A 15,637-nucleotide genomic window follows, 5' to 3' on the forward strand; every position below is an offset into this window, starting at 1 on the left:
TAGGGTGGATAACAGGTCGGATTGTTTTCATTTTTTCAATCATGAATTAAAAGTTCAGTGCAATTTGTATGCAATTTTACACGGACTTGTGACTCCTTATTAGATCATTTTGTAGAATGTTCATGTACATTGGAGCTCGCATTGTTCCCCTTCCAAGGAGCACCGAATTCGAGCTTGCATCAAACAAAACAACTTTTTTGCTCACGCGTGCAACAAAACAAAATCATAAAGCTCACATTTGTCGGCATCTCAATGTCGAGAAAGTTTGAAATAGTTTTCGAAATATGAAAAGGGGTTGACAAATTAGTCGCGTATACTCCACTTGGAAAAGGAAATAGAGGGTAATTGTTGTTCTTAGAAGCTAATATTTTCGCGGAGATACTGGTTCAGCTTACTGTTGACTGTGTTAATTTTATACGTTATTAAATAGCTACTTATTTTATCTTCATATTTTATCTTACAGGTGATTTTTGCGTGGTTGGCCAGTTCCACATTCACCAAGAATGTCGTTTCATAACGTCGACGTGAATTCAGAGTTCTTTACGCCACAAGAGTTCGCTGTCGAGATACTGGAAATTGCGAAACACCAAGATGTGATCCCCTGTTGTCTCAACTTTAGTGCCAAGCAGTTCTTGGCGTTTATGCTCTTCAAGGAATATTACTTCCTGTGCGTACTACAATATATTGTTTGCTTTATTGTTGAAAATCTTTAATTATAATTTAAAACCTTATTAGCCAAAACGGAATCTCAGTATTGATTCAGGAGCCTATTCCATATGATGACGATATTAATCTGGTAGAGTTGCTGAAAGGGCAGGACAACAGGATTTGTGGGTCAATAAGAAAACTCTCGGGCCCTCCACAATGTCATGTACCACTAGAAACCTTGTCCAATATTCAGACAATACGATTACCAGAGTGGCCGGACGAGAGCGACGCAAAATACGACAATTTTGTAAAGAAGGAGGCAGAACTACTGGACAATCTTTGTGTTCCATGTACCATTTTTTGCAGCAAGAAAAAGTTCCTAAAGTTGACGACGTGTGAAAAAACTGGTACCAGGCGAATACCACTTGAAAAGCTATCCCTCGTCATTTGCGATAATGTTCATGAAGCTTTGAGGAATGATGACACCAAATCCCAACTATTAGACATCTTCTCTCTCATCAGGTTATAGAATTACTTTAAATAAATAAAATAATAACGGATATTGTCATACAAGCAGTTCTTGATTGATTTAAAAAATTGTGTATGCAATTTTCCAGATCCTGTAACACTGAGAGGTCTAAATTGGAAAATTCTGCACCACCCATTCGTATGATTTTTCTCACAGTATCACTGCTGCATTTTTATGGGAATGAATGCGATGGTTTTTGGAAAATGAAGGAAACTTTCAAAAGATTAGAAAGGCTTTGCGGTGCAAAAGTGGACACTTCCAGTGACGTCGTTGCCTTATTGAGGTAGACGATAGCTACTTTTATCTTGTCTTGTTTTTATAAATCCTAAACTATAATAACTTGAATTAATAATTAACGGGAGTAAACTCTCCAACTCGATGTATTCAATAGATATTCATCCACTGTGACGGAACGAATTATTCCTATGAACCCAATTTTTCTTGAAGAAACCGCAGTCAAATTGAGCAGTGAACTTCGACGGACTTTGTGTGGCTTGAAAACTTTTCTGGAAAATCACGTCTTTGATCCAGTTGCTGCCTTCGGTTTCGACCCCAACGCCCCACGCACAATAATAATAGAAGAGGAGGGAGCTGAACCTGAAGACGAAACTGATTCTATCGCAGAGGAACTCAAGAAAATTGGTCACCCAAATGCGGAACCTTTAAATATCATTCGTCAATTCGAGTCCATTTTGCAAAACTTTGGTCCTTGGTGTGCAGAACGGTCACTAATTTTATTATTGCAGTTGGTGGATCGCTTAAAGGTAACTTATGTTAATTTATTTACTATAGGATTATACATATCATACACTTAAAATTTGGTGTACATATTTGTGGATTCTTAGGTCCGTACCCCATACGAGAGACACTACTTGTTATTAGGAGCATTACAAACTCGACTAATTGTCCTTCAATCAGCATTTTACAAGGCGTTTAAGAATCTCGACCCACTCCAAGTTCTTGAAACTTTTTCCACTCCGAAATTACGTTCAATGTTAGACATTCTCAGAAGATTTGATTTGACTTCTCCAATCGAGTGCTACAAGCCAAGACGTCCTGTTATCATTGATGATGAGGACGAAGACAAGAATGATGCAGAACAAGACAGTGGCATTGCTAACTGCAAAACTCCTGCTCCTACCAAGACCTGCCGAGAACGACGGCGGAAGAACGTTCGCTGGGAAACATCCCGGAAAGGTCGAAAAGGACAAAATAAAAATAAACGAAAAACGTCAGACTCTGATCCAGTAGCAGAAGACGGAGGAGAGCCGACAACTACAGTAGTTGATACTGAAGAAGTACCAAATGCAGAAATTGATCATAGTGTTGTCCAGGACGTAGAAGTTGAGCAAATTGTAGCAGAGTCAGCAGTTCTACCAGCAGAAAGTAAAGAAAATGGCATTGCCAGTGAAATTGCGCAAGATGATGACTCAGTAGCTATCCAGGAAATTCCGGACGATGCAGATAAGGTCGATATAGAACAAATCAAACAACGAAAAGGCAAACGCTTCCCACGGAAAGGAAAACAATCTCGCTTGTTGGACCCACCTTTATGTGGCATAGTTTTTGTGGACAACCGGTTTGATGCGCGAATTCTGTAAGTCATGTCATTCATTAGAGTTTAATTGCTAACTAATAATATGATTGATACTATTTGAGAAATACTGACATTGTTTGCTTTGGTTTTGTAAAAGGTTTCACTACTTGAAGGAAGCTGCCAGATTAGACTCAAAGTTAATCGGTTTGAATCCCACATTGGCTATTTGTTCAAATCCCGAATTTGGCAAAGATTCTCGAGAAGCTGAAATGGAGCACAAGAAACGAGAAGATAATCTCAGAAAATTTCGATACCGCGAAGCAAATTTACTAATCGGAACCTCAATCGTTGAAGATGGTATCGAGTTGCCGAAAGCCAATTTAGTCGTTAGATTTGATGCTCCAAAGTCATTCCGTTCCTACTTGTTTTCTAAGGTGCTTATATTTATATGAATGTAATAATTTGAAACTTTTTCACAATTAAAAATCGTGAGTAATTTCAGGGAAGGGCTCAAGGACGAGATGCAGAATTTTTTATATTTGCTGACGAGAAGTATCTTTCATTTTGCCTGCGACAATTGGCTACTTACCGACTTGTTCAAGAAATACTTTTAGCAAATTGTGTGATACCACGAACCAATTCTTCCGCCGATGTTTGTCTGGATAAAGCTTTGGAAGACAGCTTCCCGAGATTCAAGTCTGCAACTCTATCCACTTCGATAGCGATCGTGAATCGATACTGTGCAAGACTTCCAAGTGACACATTCACCCGATTGGTCCCACTTTGGGCTGTCAGTCCAGTGGTGAAGGAGGACGAGGCGAAGAAAGCACCAACGCTGATTACTGGAGAAAATGAATCTCGTTTGTATACCTGCACTATACGATTACCCATCAATTCACCTGTTAAATGGCCAATTACTGTGAGTCGTTAATAACATAGGCATCATACCATACCGTCTTGTGATGGTTGAGCAAGAGCTTTGTAGACTAATATGTTTTTTATGTGCATGTGGTTGTTGTTTTGGATGCAGGGTGTTCCGATGAAGACAACAAATCTCGCGAAGCAGGCTGTAGCTCTACAAACCGTTATAGTATTGTACACGAATGGGGAATTGGATGACAACCTCGCCCCAATTGGAAAGGTAATTGAAAAACCGTAATATTTGCGTAATTGAGTTTTTTAGTGCACTCATATAATTTTTGTAAAGGAAGGAGTTGTTCCAGAGGCTGATCTGTGCATCGTTGACGACACAGAAGAAGAAGAAGAGCATGGCGAATTCAGACCAGGCAGCACGAAACGGCGACAGTATTATGACAAGAGACTTGCTGATGAGCTTGTTTATTGCCTTCCAAAGCCTGACAAACCTGTTTTCTTATATTGGATTCAGATGATACTAACATGTCCCCTTCCTGATGAGCAGGTCAGTCTAACTCGATAATAATTATATACACGCTCAGCTTCAGATGATGAAAGGAAAGTAGGATTTTTAATAAAGTTGACGTGTCGAAAATGTTCAAAACCAGCTTACAAATTTCAGATTTTCACTGTTTGTTACAGAATACACGGGGACGAAAGTTACACCCACCGGAATTGTGTATTCAGTCATTTGGGATACTTTTAGCAAAGGAAATTGAATTACTTCCTGCATTCCCAATTTATACTCGTTGTGGCGAGGTTCAAGTGCAGTTGGTATGAGCTCATTAGCTACTTTTTTGACAAAATTCTTTTGTATCATGACCTTGTTTGAGTATTGATTTTTCCGTGTATTTATCCGTAGGTTCGTGTTCCAAATGTGAATGCTTCTCAATTTACTGCTGATAATTTGGAGAAGATTTCAACTTTTCACCATTATACATTCACTTCAGTTCTCCGACTCGATAAATATCTTACATTGTTTGATCCTGGACTGTCTGAAAACTGCTATTATGTTGTCCCTTTGCGAGCAATCGACTTTGATCGACATCCAGAAGGAATTGTTGACCTCTCCACTAGAGTTGTTGATATTGACTGGAAATTTTTGGACACAATTTGGGAAAGCAGGATTTGTGCAGGACCTGTTCCAAAAAGTGACGAGGATAGAAAGGATTATACCTTCCGGAAGGAAGATTATGAGGATGCGGTAGTTATGCCTTGGTATCGAAGCAATGATGCACCTCAATACTTTTACGTTGCCGAAATTTGCAAGAGTTTGACCCCAAAGTCACAATTTCCAGGTATGTTGTTGTTGTTGGGTTGGATTTTTCGATTGACATGCACAGTTTGTACTTTATGTGTGTATATGTATGAGAATTGCATTTTAACTTTTTCAGGATGCGAGTTTAAAACATTTCATGAATATTATCAGAAAAAGTACAACATTGGTATTCAATGTGTCGATCAGCCACTGCTTGATGTAGACCATACCTCTGCCCGTCTTAATTTTCTGACTCCGCGCTACGTCAACCGGAAAGGAATGGCTTTACCAACAAGTAGCGAAAGTACAAAAAAAGCTAAACGAGAGAATCTTGAACAAAAACAGATTTTGGTATGTATAATTTTTTCTTTATTGTAATTTGTCCAGTGTATTACTTGTTACTCAATTACTCTTTCTTGTGAAGGTTCCAGAACTGTGCTCTATTCATCCATTTAATGCATCATTGTGGAGACAGGCCGTATGCTTACCATGTATTTTATACAGGCTGAACTGTCTACTTATAGCCAACAACATTCGTTTAACTGTTGCAACTCAAATATCTGGTTTGGGCCAGATAACCTTACAAAAGGGTTTCAAGTGGGAGGGTTTGTCATTTGGTTGGAGCTTAAGTGATGTTCTGGCTAACTTATCACAAACTGGAAACAAAAGTGAGTTACTCGATGGTGATTCTAGTAGAGATGTGACTAAAGAAGAAGAGATTGTTGAAGAGGTCTTCGTGGACAAGCTTCCTGAAGAAGAGCCAAAAAAGAAAGAAAGAGTAAAGTCAAAATCTGCTAAAAAGATTGAGAAGGAAGCTGAAGAAGAGCTCACTGGATTTGCAAAGGCTGCAAAAGAGGCAACTTTAAGCGGGGTCTCACTTGCCGAAGCACTGCTTCTGAATGAAAACCTCTTGGGGTAAATGTTTTAAAATTATTATTATTCTTACCTATAAATCATACAGCTTAACATACTGCACGGTTCTTACTGATTGTAATTACTTTATTTTGTAGGAAATCTGCTAATGAAATTCTGAGTGAGGAAATGAAAAAATGTAAGCCCCCTGCGCTAGAAATCGGAATGTGGTCGAATGATATGGCAGTTGATGTAGAACCACCTGAAGCTGAATTTGAAGAAGAAGACGAGCTTTTAGATCCCACTGTCGCATTCCCTTCCAATTTAATGATGTTGGATAAAAACTGGTCGTGGGGCGGACGTTCTAGATTGTAAATAATAATTAAATAATTACTACTGATAACTGATAATTTTTTGCACTAAAACCCACACGAAATTTGTGTTTCTAAATTTGATAGAACAGGACATTCATTGATCAATATTGTTCAAATAGGTTTAATCATCGAGTTCATCGAGCACTGTATGGTAGTCCCACTCACTGGGGTGAAGTATGGGATCGAGATGCTTTTATACCCATTGAAGACCTTGACGACCCTTCTTCTGGAAACACTGCTGGTGATAATGATGGAGCATCTGTGACTTCAGACATGAGTGGATCAGATGGTTCTTTCTTGGACGAGGATAATACCTTGAAAATTCAGTTTCACAGTGGAAATACGGCTGAAGCCCTCGACAAGCGTAAATTTGGATTTGAACCTCGACAGGAAGATATGTGGACGGCAAATGAGGACTTGTGGTGGACAATGGATGACGTTGAAGAAATGAATGATGGGGAAGAGGATATTGGCGATCAGCAAATTGTTACAGAAGAATTACTCCGTATAGAATTTGAAAATGAAGTTAACAATCGGATCCCTGAAGTGAAGGAAATTTTACCATGGGATCAGTTGACTAGGGTATATATTATGATTACGCTTAATTCATATTCCAAGTACTTTATTCTATAACTGGAACCTCATTCATTACTGTTTCTTCTTTAAGCTCCCAATGAGATCTCGAAACGAATTGGCTCCAACGCCGACACAAACCGATGTAGTGGACAGTGTCTATGAATCTCTTGTTCAGCAAATGACGCCGCTCACTCCACCAGAACCAACTGTCTCAGAACCATCGCATATTAAGGAAACATTAAACAAGCACACTGTCCCTGAAGGATCATTCAGTTTTGATTATCAGCCAAATTTGGCGAGCCACCACGGTCCCAGTCCATGTCAGATTCTTCAAGCCTTAACAATGTCAAATGCCAATGATGGCCTTAATCTGGAGCGTTTAGAAACAATAGGGGACTCATTTCTTAAATATGCAATAACATCATATTTGTTTTGCACATATGAAAATATTCACGAAGGAAAGCTAAGTCATTTGCGTTCCAAGCAGGTACTTGATCAAACGTAATGATTCTTCACATCATAATAACACTGAGATGAGACTAATTTTTTGATACCCTTGATTGCAGGTGAGCAATGTCCACTTATATCGGCTTGGACGTCGTCGTGGTCTAGGAAAAGTTATGATTGCTGCAAAATTTGAGCCTCATGATAATTGGCTCCCTCCTGGGTATCACATTCCTAAATCTCTTGACAAAGCTCTCATACTTTCTAAGCTACCACCAAGCCATGTATCAATGGCGCAGGTACATTTTAATGGCTTTTAATTTTAACTCGTAAGATATTGCACATGTGGTAATTGTTGTAGGTTGCCGCTCTAAAAAGCATGTCACCCTCTGAAATGGAAACAGCTTTGAAGAATCACAGTGTAAAATCAGAGTCTGAATTTGTTCCATACAACCTTGTAACGCAGCAGTCAATTCCAGACAAGTCAATTGCCGATTGCGTAGAAGCGTTAATTGGGGCCTATTTAACATCAATGGTAATAACTAAACTGTGAAAGTGTATTCATTACATAGTCACTTGCTTAAAGCACTTTTATGTTCACAATTTCACATTCAAGGGTCCCCAAGGAGCTTTGCTCTTCATGTCGTGGCTAGGAATGCGAGTTCTTCCATCAACGACCGTGTCCCAAGAAGATTTGTGTGCACGACTTGAGAGTGACGCTCATTCTTCGCAAAATCCGATAATTTATACAAGAATTGCAGGATCTGAAGCCATTATATTCCACAAGCTGACTCCTCCAAAATCTCCCTTGCTCCGCTACAATAGTGAATGTGAACGAACATTAGAAATTTTATTGAAGGTAATGCTAACAAAAACAAACCATATTTTGTCCTTTATATAAGTAGTGCGGCCATTGATAAGATTACATTACTTATTTCAGGGCTACGACAAATTTGAAGATGCTATTGGGTACCATTTCCGCGACAGAAGTTATCTTCTCCAAGCATTCACTCATGCTTCTTACTCGAGAAATGCGCTAACTGATTGTTATCAGCGTTTAGAATTTCTTGGGGATGGTAAGCTGTGCCCAATGATTACGAATAATTTGTGGCTATTTTGTATCATAATGTACCTTCTCACATTATCCTTATTAACCTGATGACCATTTGTTGGCAGCCATCCTGGACTACCTAATTACTCGTCACTTGTACGAAGATCCGCGTCAACACTCTCCAGGATCACTGACTGACTTAAGATCAGCATTAGTTAACAACACAATTTTTGCTTCGCTCGCAGTTAAAAATAACTTCCACAAGTTCTTTAGACATGCTTCCCCTGGTCTAGGAAGCGTACTGCAAAAGTTTGTAACGTTTCAGGAGCAACACGGAAACACCTTGACCCAAGATGTAAGTACAAAAGTTGACATATGCATTTTATCCCATAATAACGTTTAAAATATAATGTTTTGTATGCAAAATCTATACAAGTTGGATCTTATTTTTTTCAGTATTATTTGATGGACGAAGAAGAATGTGAAGAAGCTGAAGACATCGAAGTTCCAAAAGCACTTGGAGATGTGTTCGAGTCAGTTGCAGGAGCCATATTCTTAGATTCCAACATGTCTTTGGACGCCGTGTGGAGTGTTTATTATCGAATTATGAGAAATGAAATAGGTAAAAGGCAACAGTATTATAAATTATATTTAAATCAATCATCATGAATGACTTCCTTTTACCAAACATCATTTATGCTCAATTTTTAGAGGCATTCAGTAAAAATGTGCCGAAATCTCCCATAAGAGAACTTTTGGAGCTTGAGCCAGAGACTGCCAAATTCGGGAAACCGGAAAAGCTTTGGGATGGACGCAGAGTTCGAGGTAATTAAAAATTATTAACTTATTATTATTTATTATTACTTAAAAAACTTCCAAATGAGCTTCCATCCTCAATCATTAACTTTGTCGTGCTCTTGGTTGAATTTTAGTTTATTTCTCTTTTCAGTTACAGTCGAAATTTTTGGGGTTGGGGTTTTTCGTGGCATTGGACGAAATTATAGAATTGCAAAATGCACAGGTATGTACTATTCGGACCTTCATTTCATTTCTACAAATATTTGAAAGTTAATCATGTAAATTGTCATAATATTTTTACTACTGTATAGCTGCCAAATGCGCATTACGACATGTTCGCAAGATTCGACGAACTCAGACAAAACGACACTATTAAAATTAATATCGTTTGGCCATGGACAATGTAGGTGAACATAATAAAGTAAGCTTAATATTTATAATTATGTACTTTCACTTATTCATTTGATATTATTGTATCGTCTGTGATGTAATATGTAATTATATGCATAGTAGTTGTAATAGTTTTTAGGCGAGCTATGAAATTCTAGCATATATGCATATATACATATATATAATTTAGACACTTGAAACATTTTTACTTATTGTTGATAGTTGAAAATAAATAAAAACTTGAATTAAACATCGAGGTGTTTGTTACTGCTGAAGATCGTTTATTTATTGCAAGATTGAGGAATCTTGAATGAAGATGAGATTTTTGAAGTTTATTTTGAAATACATTTTAACTAAATAAAAAGGTTACAAATTCGAAAACATTTATTTGATTTTATCAATTTAAAAAATATGGCAGTCAGCTGAACTTGCACACTAACTTTACGTTTTTAAGAGCTCTTTTTCAGAAGTTGGTGCCGCACAAAGATGAAGGGCATGGCGAAACCAGACCCGAACCACATCCCAAAGTACAATGCCAACTTGTAGTGATTGTTGATGTCGAAGGGGAGATTCTAAATTAGTAAAAATGCAATCTTGAGTTAACTAAAAATCTAAAAATATTGATCGAATAATATAGAAAGCCAAACGTACATTCCCAGGGATTCCGCCAATGTCATGATGACCTTCGTCATGACCTCCACGCTTCAGAGAACTCGTGAAGAATGACCGGCTTCGGAGCCACATCTGACCCACATTTCTTCCTCCCAGTCCAAACATTGTTCACTTCGAGAATATCGGAATTCGTCCTACAGAGAATAATAACGTTTCCAAATCAGAATGCAACTCGAACTTAAGATGCAATCTATACTTATTACTTACCTGTCAAATAGAGGTACGAGGGGTCGAAATACTCGGAAACTTAATTGCACTGACGTTTCTGTGGATTCGATAAAAATATTGAGAGATCCTAAAAGTCGAATAGATACAAAATAGAAGGAGCAACGAGCATTTTAAATTTGCATCAGCCAGAATGATCCGCATTTTGCCCCGGCTTCACTTCAACCACTTTGTTCTCTTCTTATCCAATGGACATGTCCTTCGTTTCATATGAAAATACTTGAACTCGCTCCCGTTTCGATAATTCATAGCATATTATGACCGATCCAGCAGAAGAGCACAGCATGGACATGGTCCTCATTGAGGGTCAGAATCTGCCTCTCAGCCGATCAATTGAAGGCTCTAATAGTTCTGATGAAGTTCCCGTCAATCGATATCAGCAAGACGAGAACGAAAATGAACACGATAATAACAGCGTGATCAATGACAATTGTCCCCCAGGAGGAGAAGGATCAGAGGTTGACCACCTAAAGGAGGAACTCGTCTTGTCCCCATACTACCATGTTCTTCGGTACACTCGTTCGATTCGGAGATCGGAGGTGCTAGGGTTTGGATTCATCAGCCTAATCATTGTATGTTTATAAACACTTAAAGCTTCCAAATTTTACAGCTGAGTGAATTCAACTTCTGCCTTTCTTATTACGCAGATGAGCATTGCTTTACACGCTCAAATAGGCTTGGAAGCTGTGGGGTTCTTCGTCCCAACGATCGGTCAACTACAACAAAATCCTAGCATTCATCCAGCCCATTCCTTTAGTTGGAGGATCCTCTCTGAGTTCTTCATTCCAGACTCGGTTTCCAACGCGGACAGGGAATGTCTTTACCTCAACAACAAAAATCATGTAGTTTTTCAAGGAAGAATTATCAATGGAGAAAAGGGGCCAGCTTATCGTGCTGAGCAGTTCCCTGGTGGTTTAGAGAAAGAGAACCTGCTAACAAAACTCATGATGGAAACGGCAAGGGCGAAAATGTCCAACGATGAGAATGACGACGTTGAAGACACGTCGCCATTACCAAATCGAACCCATCATTTGGGGTGTGGAAGAGCTCGTATTTCGGATGGATGGACGTGGCTCTGCAAATATTTAGTCAACGAATTCATGCCAATTTTGAATTTATGCTGCTCTACTTTTCTTTTATCTTGTATCCGCTGTCGGAGGAAGAAAGGGTTTCAATTCACGGTAAAAATCTGCAACAACGATCCTAAATATGTACATAAATAGCTAAAAATAAGAGAATCAAAAGTCTAAACATGTTAATCTAGCTCATGATGCCGGCATTTCTCGCTGTTTTCCTCGACATTTTTCAACAAGTTCCGACGATTTTTACGTACAGCTATGCAGGAATTAGTTTGGTTGAGGAAATGACAGGTATGCCTTGACATTTGTCTGATTCATGTATTCACAGCACTCAAAATAATTGTTAATATCGAATATTGGAGAAATACTCTCGTTTTTACTATAATTTTTTATGGTAGAATCTTCTGTGAGAGGAGTACCTCCTCTTTACTTGGCTCCTGTTTGGGATGAAACCCAATTTCATGCACGTATTACATTTAATAATTACCAATAAAATTGTACAGCATTAACGAGTGACATTATTATTATTATTATAACGTAACAGGGTCAATGTTGCGGAGTTCAGTCTGCTGATACTTGGATGATACGAAGACGAGGTGGAGATTTTGACATGTATCCACCATCCTGTTGCAATACGGATGTAGGTTTTGTCGAGTTTTTGGTTTTGCAAGAATATTACATATTATTTCAGAGATTTAAAAGAATGGTGCATACATTTTCAGACGTACGAATGTAATAATAAGTATGTGAGGCGTCATGAAGTATGGACCAAAGGATGCTTCAAGGATGAATATGACAGAGTTCGATTCTACCAGTTTTGTTCCATGGTTGTTCTGCTGGTCAAACTTTTTGCCGAGGTTATACTAATAGAATTTTATACCTATTCATAATAGCGCAAGTGCGAATGTTGTTTCATTTTAGTAACAATTGTAGATGGGAATCTTATGGTGTCTCTCCGATTTAACAAGATATGATTATCCGCTGCCAGAAAAGTAACGGACTAAACCATAGATTACACATTGTTTCTGTAAACAATCGATATGCACATACACAGATTTATGTAACTTTACTTACTTAATATGTAGCCAACATAATGCTACTTGCGATGTACGAGATTTTGAGGTGCGCACGAAAGGGTGTGCAACCATCATGGGAGTGACGGAGCGACAAAATATGGTCATCAAGATCAACAAGTTTCTTCCAAGAAAGTACGAATTTAGAACCCAGCAGTCCGGAGCTTGCACAATCATCAGCGTTCGAAACGTGGATGGTCACGCAGGATCCGTGGAGATTCGTCGTCCTCGGAGGAACAGAAACACGGAAAATGCATCTGTGGAAATGGATCGAGTTCAACAACGGGGATTGATATTCATATCTTTTTAAGGACGACAGGATGAGACGGTGACTGTGTCGAGACAATACAAATACGTGTACATATATATTTACATATCGGTAGATTCATTATGCTCTCGTGGTTTCGTCAAGATGCTCAACAAAATTTACTGCAAACTGCAATGGTACAAAGCATAATGGGATGGAGGTAAATTGTGACTGACCAAAACTAAATTAAATACGATCCATAACTGATCTAAAATGTAATAAACTATTCGGCAATTATTAAAATTTTCATATTCTTAAGATAGGACTGAGATTAAAAATGTGTTTATTTACTAAAATTCAAACTCTGTTAAATAAAAACTTATAAAAACTAAATACTTGCATTCGTCCAGTATAAAATTAAAATGTCTTGACTTTTAACTAAAATACATTATGGCAGATCACCCAAAATACTGCGTTTTGGCATTGGTTTTGTAGTTGATGTATTTGAACAAAGTACACAATTTTACTTTGACTTTCTTGTGGAGTTACTTGGCCTCGACTTTAATCTCGCTTGAAGAGTTAGCAATAGTCCGGCTAGAACATCGTGATTGTGCAGCTTTTTCCCGAAAATTAATCGTCTCACAGAGTCGTCAAACGTTAGCAGGGCTACCATGTTTTGCAGTAGAAATCCTTGACAGTACTCCAAAAGTTGTATAGCATTGTATACCTTTCAAACGAGAGAGAACATAAATCGCATAATTAGTAATTTTGGATTTTTCAATATCGGCAACCTACTGCATTCAAGGCTAACAAGACTTGGGATTAGTTACATACTCTTATTTTATTTGCTGTAAAATCTCGCGGTAAAAAGGTTTCCACCTGCCCCATACAGTTCGCACCCAATTCCATTCAAAGCTTATGGCAACTTAAAACTTTAGACATAGGGTTTTGAATGGAAGTGGGTGCGAACTGTGTGGGCCAGGTGGAAACCTTTTTACCGCGAGATTTTATAGCCAAAAAAAGAGGAGTACGTACCTTGGCATGAATGTACATCGACACAATTGATTCAATATTAAGCTTTTGTGAACACCGTGATTCGCAAAATCTTAATAAACCGTCCAATTGAAAAAAGTTGGCTGCAGCCATGAGCTCTAAGACGTCCTCTGCTCCAATGTGTCGGATGCAATCGCAACTTCCATTGTACAAATACTCCATCACCATCTTCAGCGCATGAAAATTACATAAATATGAAATGAATTTTAAATCAAAACATTGAGATACAGCAAATAAGACAATAAAGAATTGCCTGGAATGTGGGGTAGCGTATATCGTTGATTTGTAAAACGGGAGGATTAGAATCCGTGGCACTTTTGAGCATGGATTTAAATCGTTGGGATGAAGTCACTAATACTATTTTGTGGGCAAAAAAGACGCGCCCTTCCACACGAAATTGGACATCCGACAATTCCTGGTTATTGACATATTTGGGATCGATACGAGTTCCGTTTGAAATGGATGTGTCTCGAATCTCTTTGATTGACTCTCGTCCATAACAAGTTTGAAATATATCTGCGAGAAGTAGAGTTGTCCCTTCGTTCTGAAAGTGACACATTGCATTTACGCTTTGATTAGTAGCACTATCATATAAATATTATTTACTGGGCATTAATATATGTAAATATGCACAAACCTGTTGTCTAAAGATGTTGAACAAGAGTGGGAGACAATCCTCAACGAAGGATGCTTGTGAGAAATCTTCATGTTGGAGAATGTGGAGGAAGTCTTGAAGCAATTGATTAATGACGGGCTCACACCTCAGCTCGTGTGCGGTGGCGAGGGAGTTGATCCAACAGTGAAGCGTCCACGGCACCCCCATATTCCTCAAGTCCAGGGTGATGTCGATGTGTCCATTTTCGGCACTTTGATACATGGCCTCTTGCAGCACTTTTACTTGAGTTTTGGACAGAATCTTTGGCTCCTCGACAGATCTTCCGTTTATCACTTGACCCGGAAGTAGATCTTTCCTACTTCCCGGAGGTTGCGCACCTTCTGCCAGAATTTCCTCCAGCGACAAAACTTCTTTCGACGATGGCTGGTTGAATGGATGCGCCAACAGTTTGTGGAGGATTGACCTATGACCGTGTGACGCTGCTACAGATATTGCGCTAAAGCTTCCTCTGAAAAAACAAATAGAATAAATCGAATGAGGGTACGGACTGACAAATGAACTTTGTTAATTGACCCCTTTTCTTTTCATGATAAATGCCAAACCGCAATTTTTTTCGTAAATTCGGCTAAGCCGAATGGACAGGTTATTTTAAATATTGCAATAAAATTTCGCTATACCTTTGTGCCGACCCCGTGTAGCACAATGAGTCCCGAACCAAGGTGCTCATGAAAGGATTCGCCCCATAACCTAAAAGTGTTTGAACTATTTCCATGTTTCCACTTGCGGAAGCGACTTGCAAAGGCGTTTGAGTTGACTTTTCTTCGCTCAACTTGGCACCCCCTTCAACACTGGAATTTCTTTCTAAAAGTAGCTGTAAATAAAATTATAGCTCGTTTTACTCAACTCTTGAATCCGCCAAATTGGTACTTATGTTACTACTACAATAAAGCAAACTGGCGCAATGTGTAAAGCGTTATGTACCTTAACAATTCCAGCGTGTCCCATCAAAGCAGAGAACGTCAAGGCTGTCCAATGCTGAGTTTCACTGTTGGCCTGAGCAAAGTTGGGACCGTTGGGAGGCGTTTCTGCGTCAATTTCTGCCCCAGCGTCCAATAAGACTCTCACCATTGTCTCTTCTCCTCGGATACTACAATTCGTTTCAAAACCATTAACCTTAATTGTGATAAAATATTAAAACAAAATCCTTACCTGGCCAAAATCAATGGAGACAGACCTGCAAATGATTACACACGTGCACATTATTATTTGTATTATGCATGCCACTTGATTATGTAAATAT

General features: G+C 38.7%; 3 protein-coding genes across 4 annotated transcripts in view; 2 read left to right on the plus strand and 1 right to left on the minus strand.

Annotated features, from left to right (window-relative positions):
- The first annotated feature begins 180 nt into the window (after positions 1–180).
- Positions 181–9,628, plus strand: LOC110861545 (endoribonuclease Dcr-1). Its single transcript, XM_022110677.2, has 26 exons — positions 181–341; positions 464–667; positions 736–1,170; positions 1,266–1,460; positions 1,569–1,941; positions 2,023–2,774; positions 2,872–3,148; positions 3,217–3,633; positions 3,745–3,855; positions 3,922–4,134; positions 4,272–4,403; positions 4,492–4,927; positions 5,024–5,238; positions 5,312–5,802; positions 5,898–6,110; positions 6,233–6,695; positions 6,781–7,176; positions 7,256–7,432; positions 7,495–7,668; positions 7,750–7,992; positions 8,074–8,209; positions 8,310–8,539; positions 8,641–8,806; positions 8,896–9,009; positions 9,134–9,205; positions 9,294–9,628. Exons 2-26 carry the CDS (start codon positions 504–506, stop codon positions 9,356–9,358), a joined length of 6,660 nt encoding a protein of 2,219 aa, XP_021966369.1. The 5' UTR covers positions 181–341; positions 464–503; the 3' UTR covers positions 9,359–9,628.
- Positions 9,629–10,174: 546 nt separating this feature from the next.
- Positions 10,175–12,986, plus strand: LOC110861445. The gene is made up of 8 exons (XM_035844718.1): positions 10,175–10,841; positions 10,917–11,450; positions 11,534–11,639; positions 11,747–11,811; positions 11,893–11,988; positions 12,071–12,205; positions 12,282–12,340; positions 12,434–12,986. Exons 1-8 carry the CDS (start codon positions 10,527–10,529, stop codon positions 12,729–12,731), a joined length of 1,608 nt encoding a protein of 535 aa, XP_035700611.1. The 5' UTR covers positions 10,175–10,526; the 3' UTR covers positions 12,732–12,986.
- An 8-nt stretch (positions 12,987–12,994) lies between these two features.
- LOC110861446 (ankyrin repeat and BTB/POZ domain-containing protein 2) overlaps positions 12,995–15,637 on the minus strand; it is a 29,970-nt gene continuing 27,327 nt past the window's right edge. For both annotated transcript variants that reach the window (XM_022110554.2, XM_035844717.1), the window contains 7 exons: positions 15,547–15,571; positions 15,319–15,484; positions 15,015–15,208; positions 14,359–14,845; positions 13,975–14,265; positions 13,704–13,889; positions 12,995–13,395 (listed from right to left, as the gene is read on the minus strand). In XM_022110554.2, the coding sequence (XP_021966246.1) occupies positions 13,192–13,395; positions 13,704–13,889; positions 13,975–14,265; positions 14,359–14,845; positions 15,015–15,208; positions 15,319–15,484; positions 15,547–15,571 (1,553 nt within the window). In that variant the 3' untranslated portion in view covers positions 12,995–13,191. The remainder of the gene's footprint in view (positions 13,396–13,703; positions 13,890–13,974; positions 14,266–14,358; positions 14,846–15,014; positions 15,209–15,318; positions 15,485–15,546; positions 15,572–15,637) is intronic.

The sequence above is a fragment of the Folsomia candida genome, unplaced genomic scaffold (assembly GCF_002217175.1).
Source record: "Folsomia candida strain VU population unplaced genomic scaffold, ASM221717v1 Fcan01_Sc042, whole genome shotgun sequence".
In the NCBI taxonomy this organism is placed as follows: Eukaryota; Metazoa; Arthropoda; class Collembola; order Entomobryomorpha; family Isotomidae; genus Folsomia; species Folsomia candida.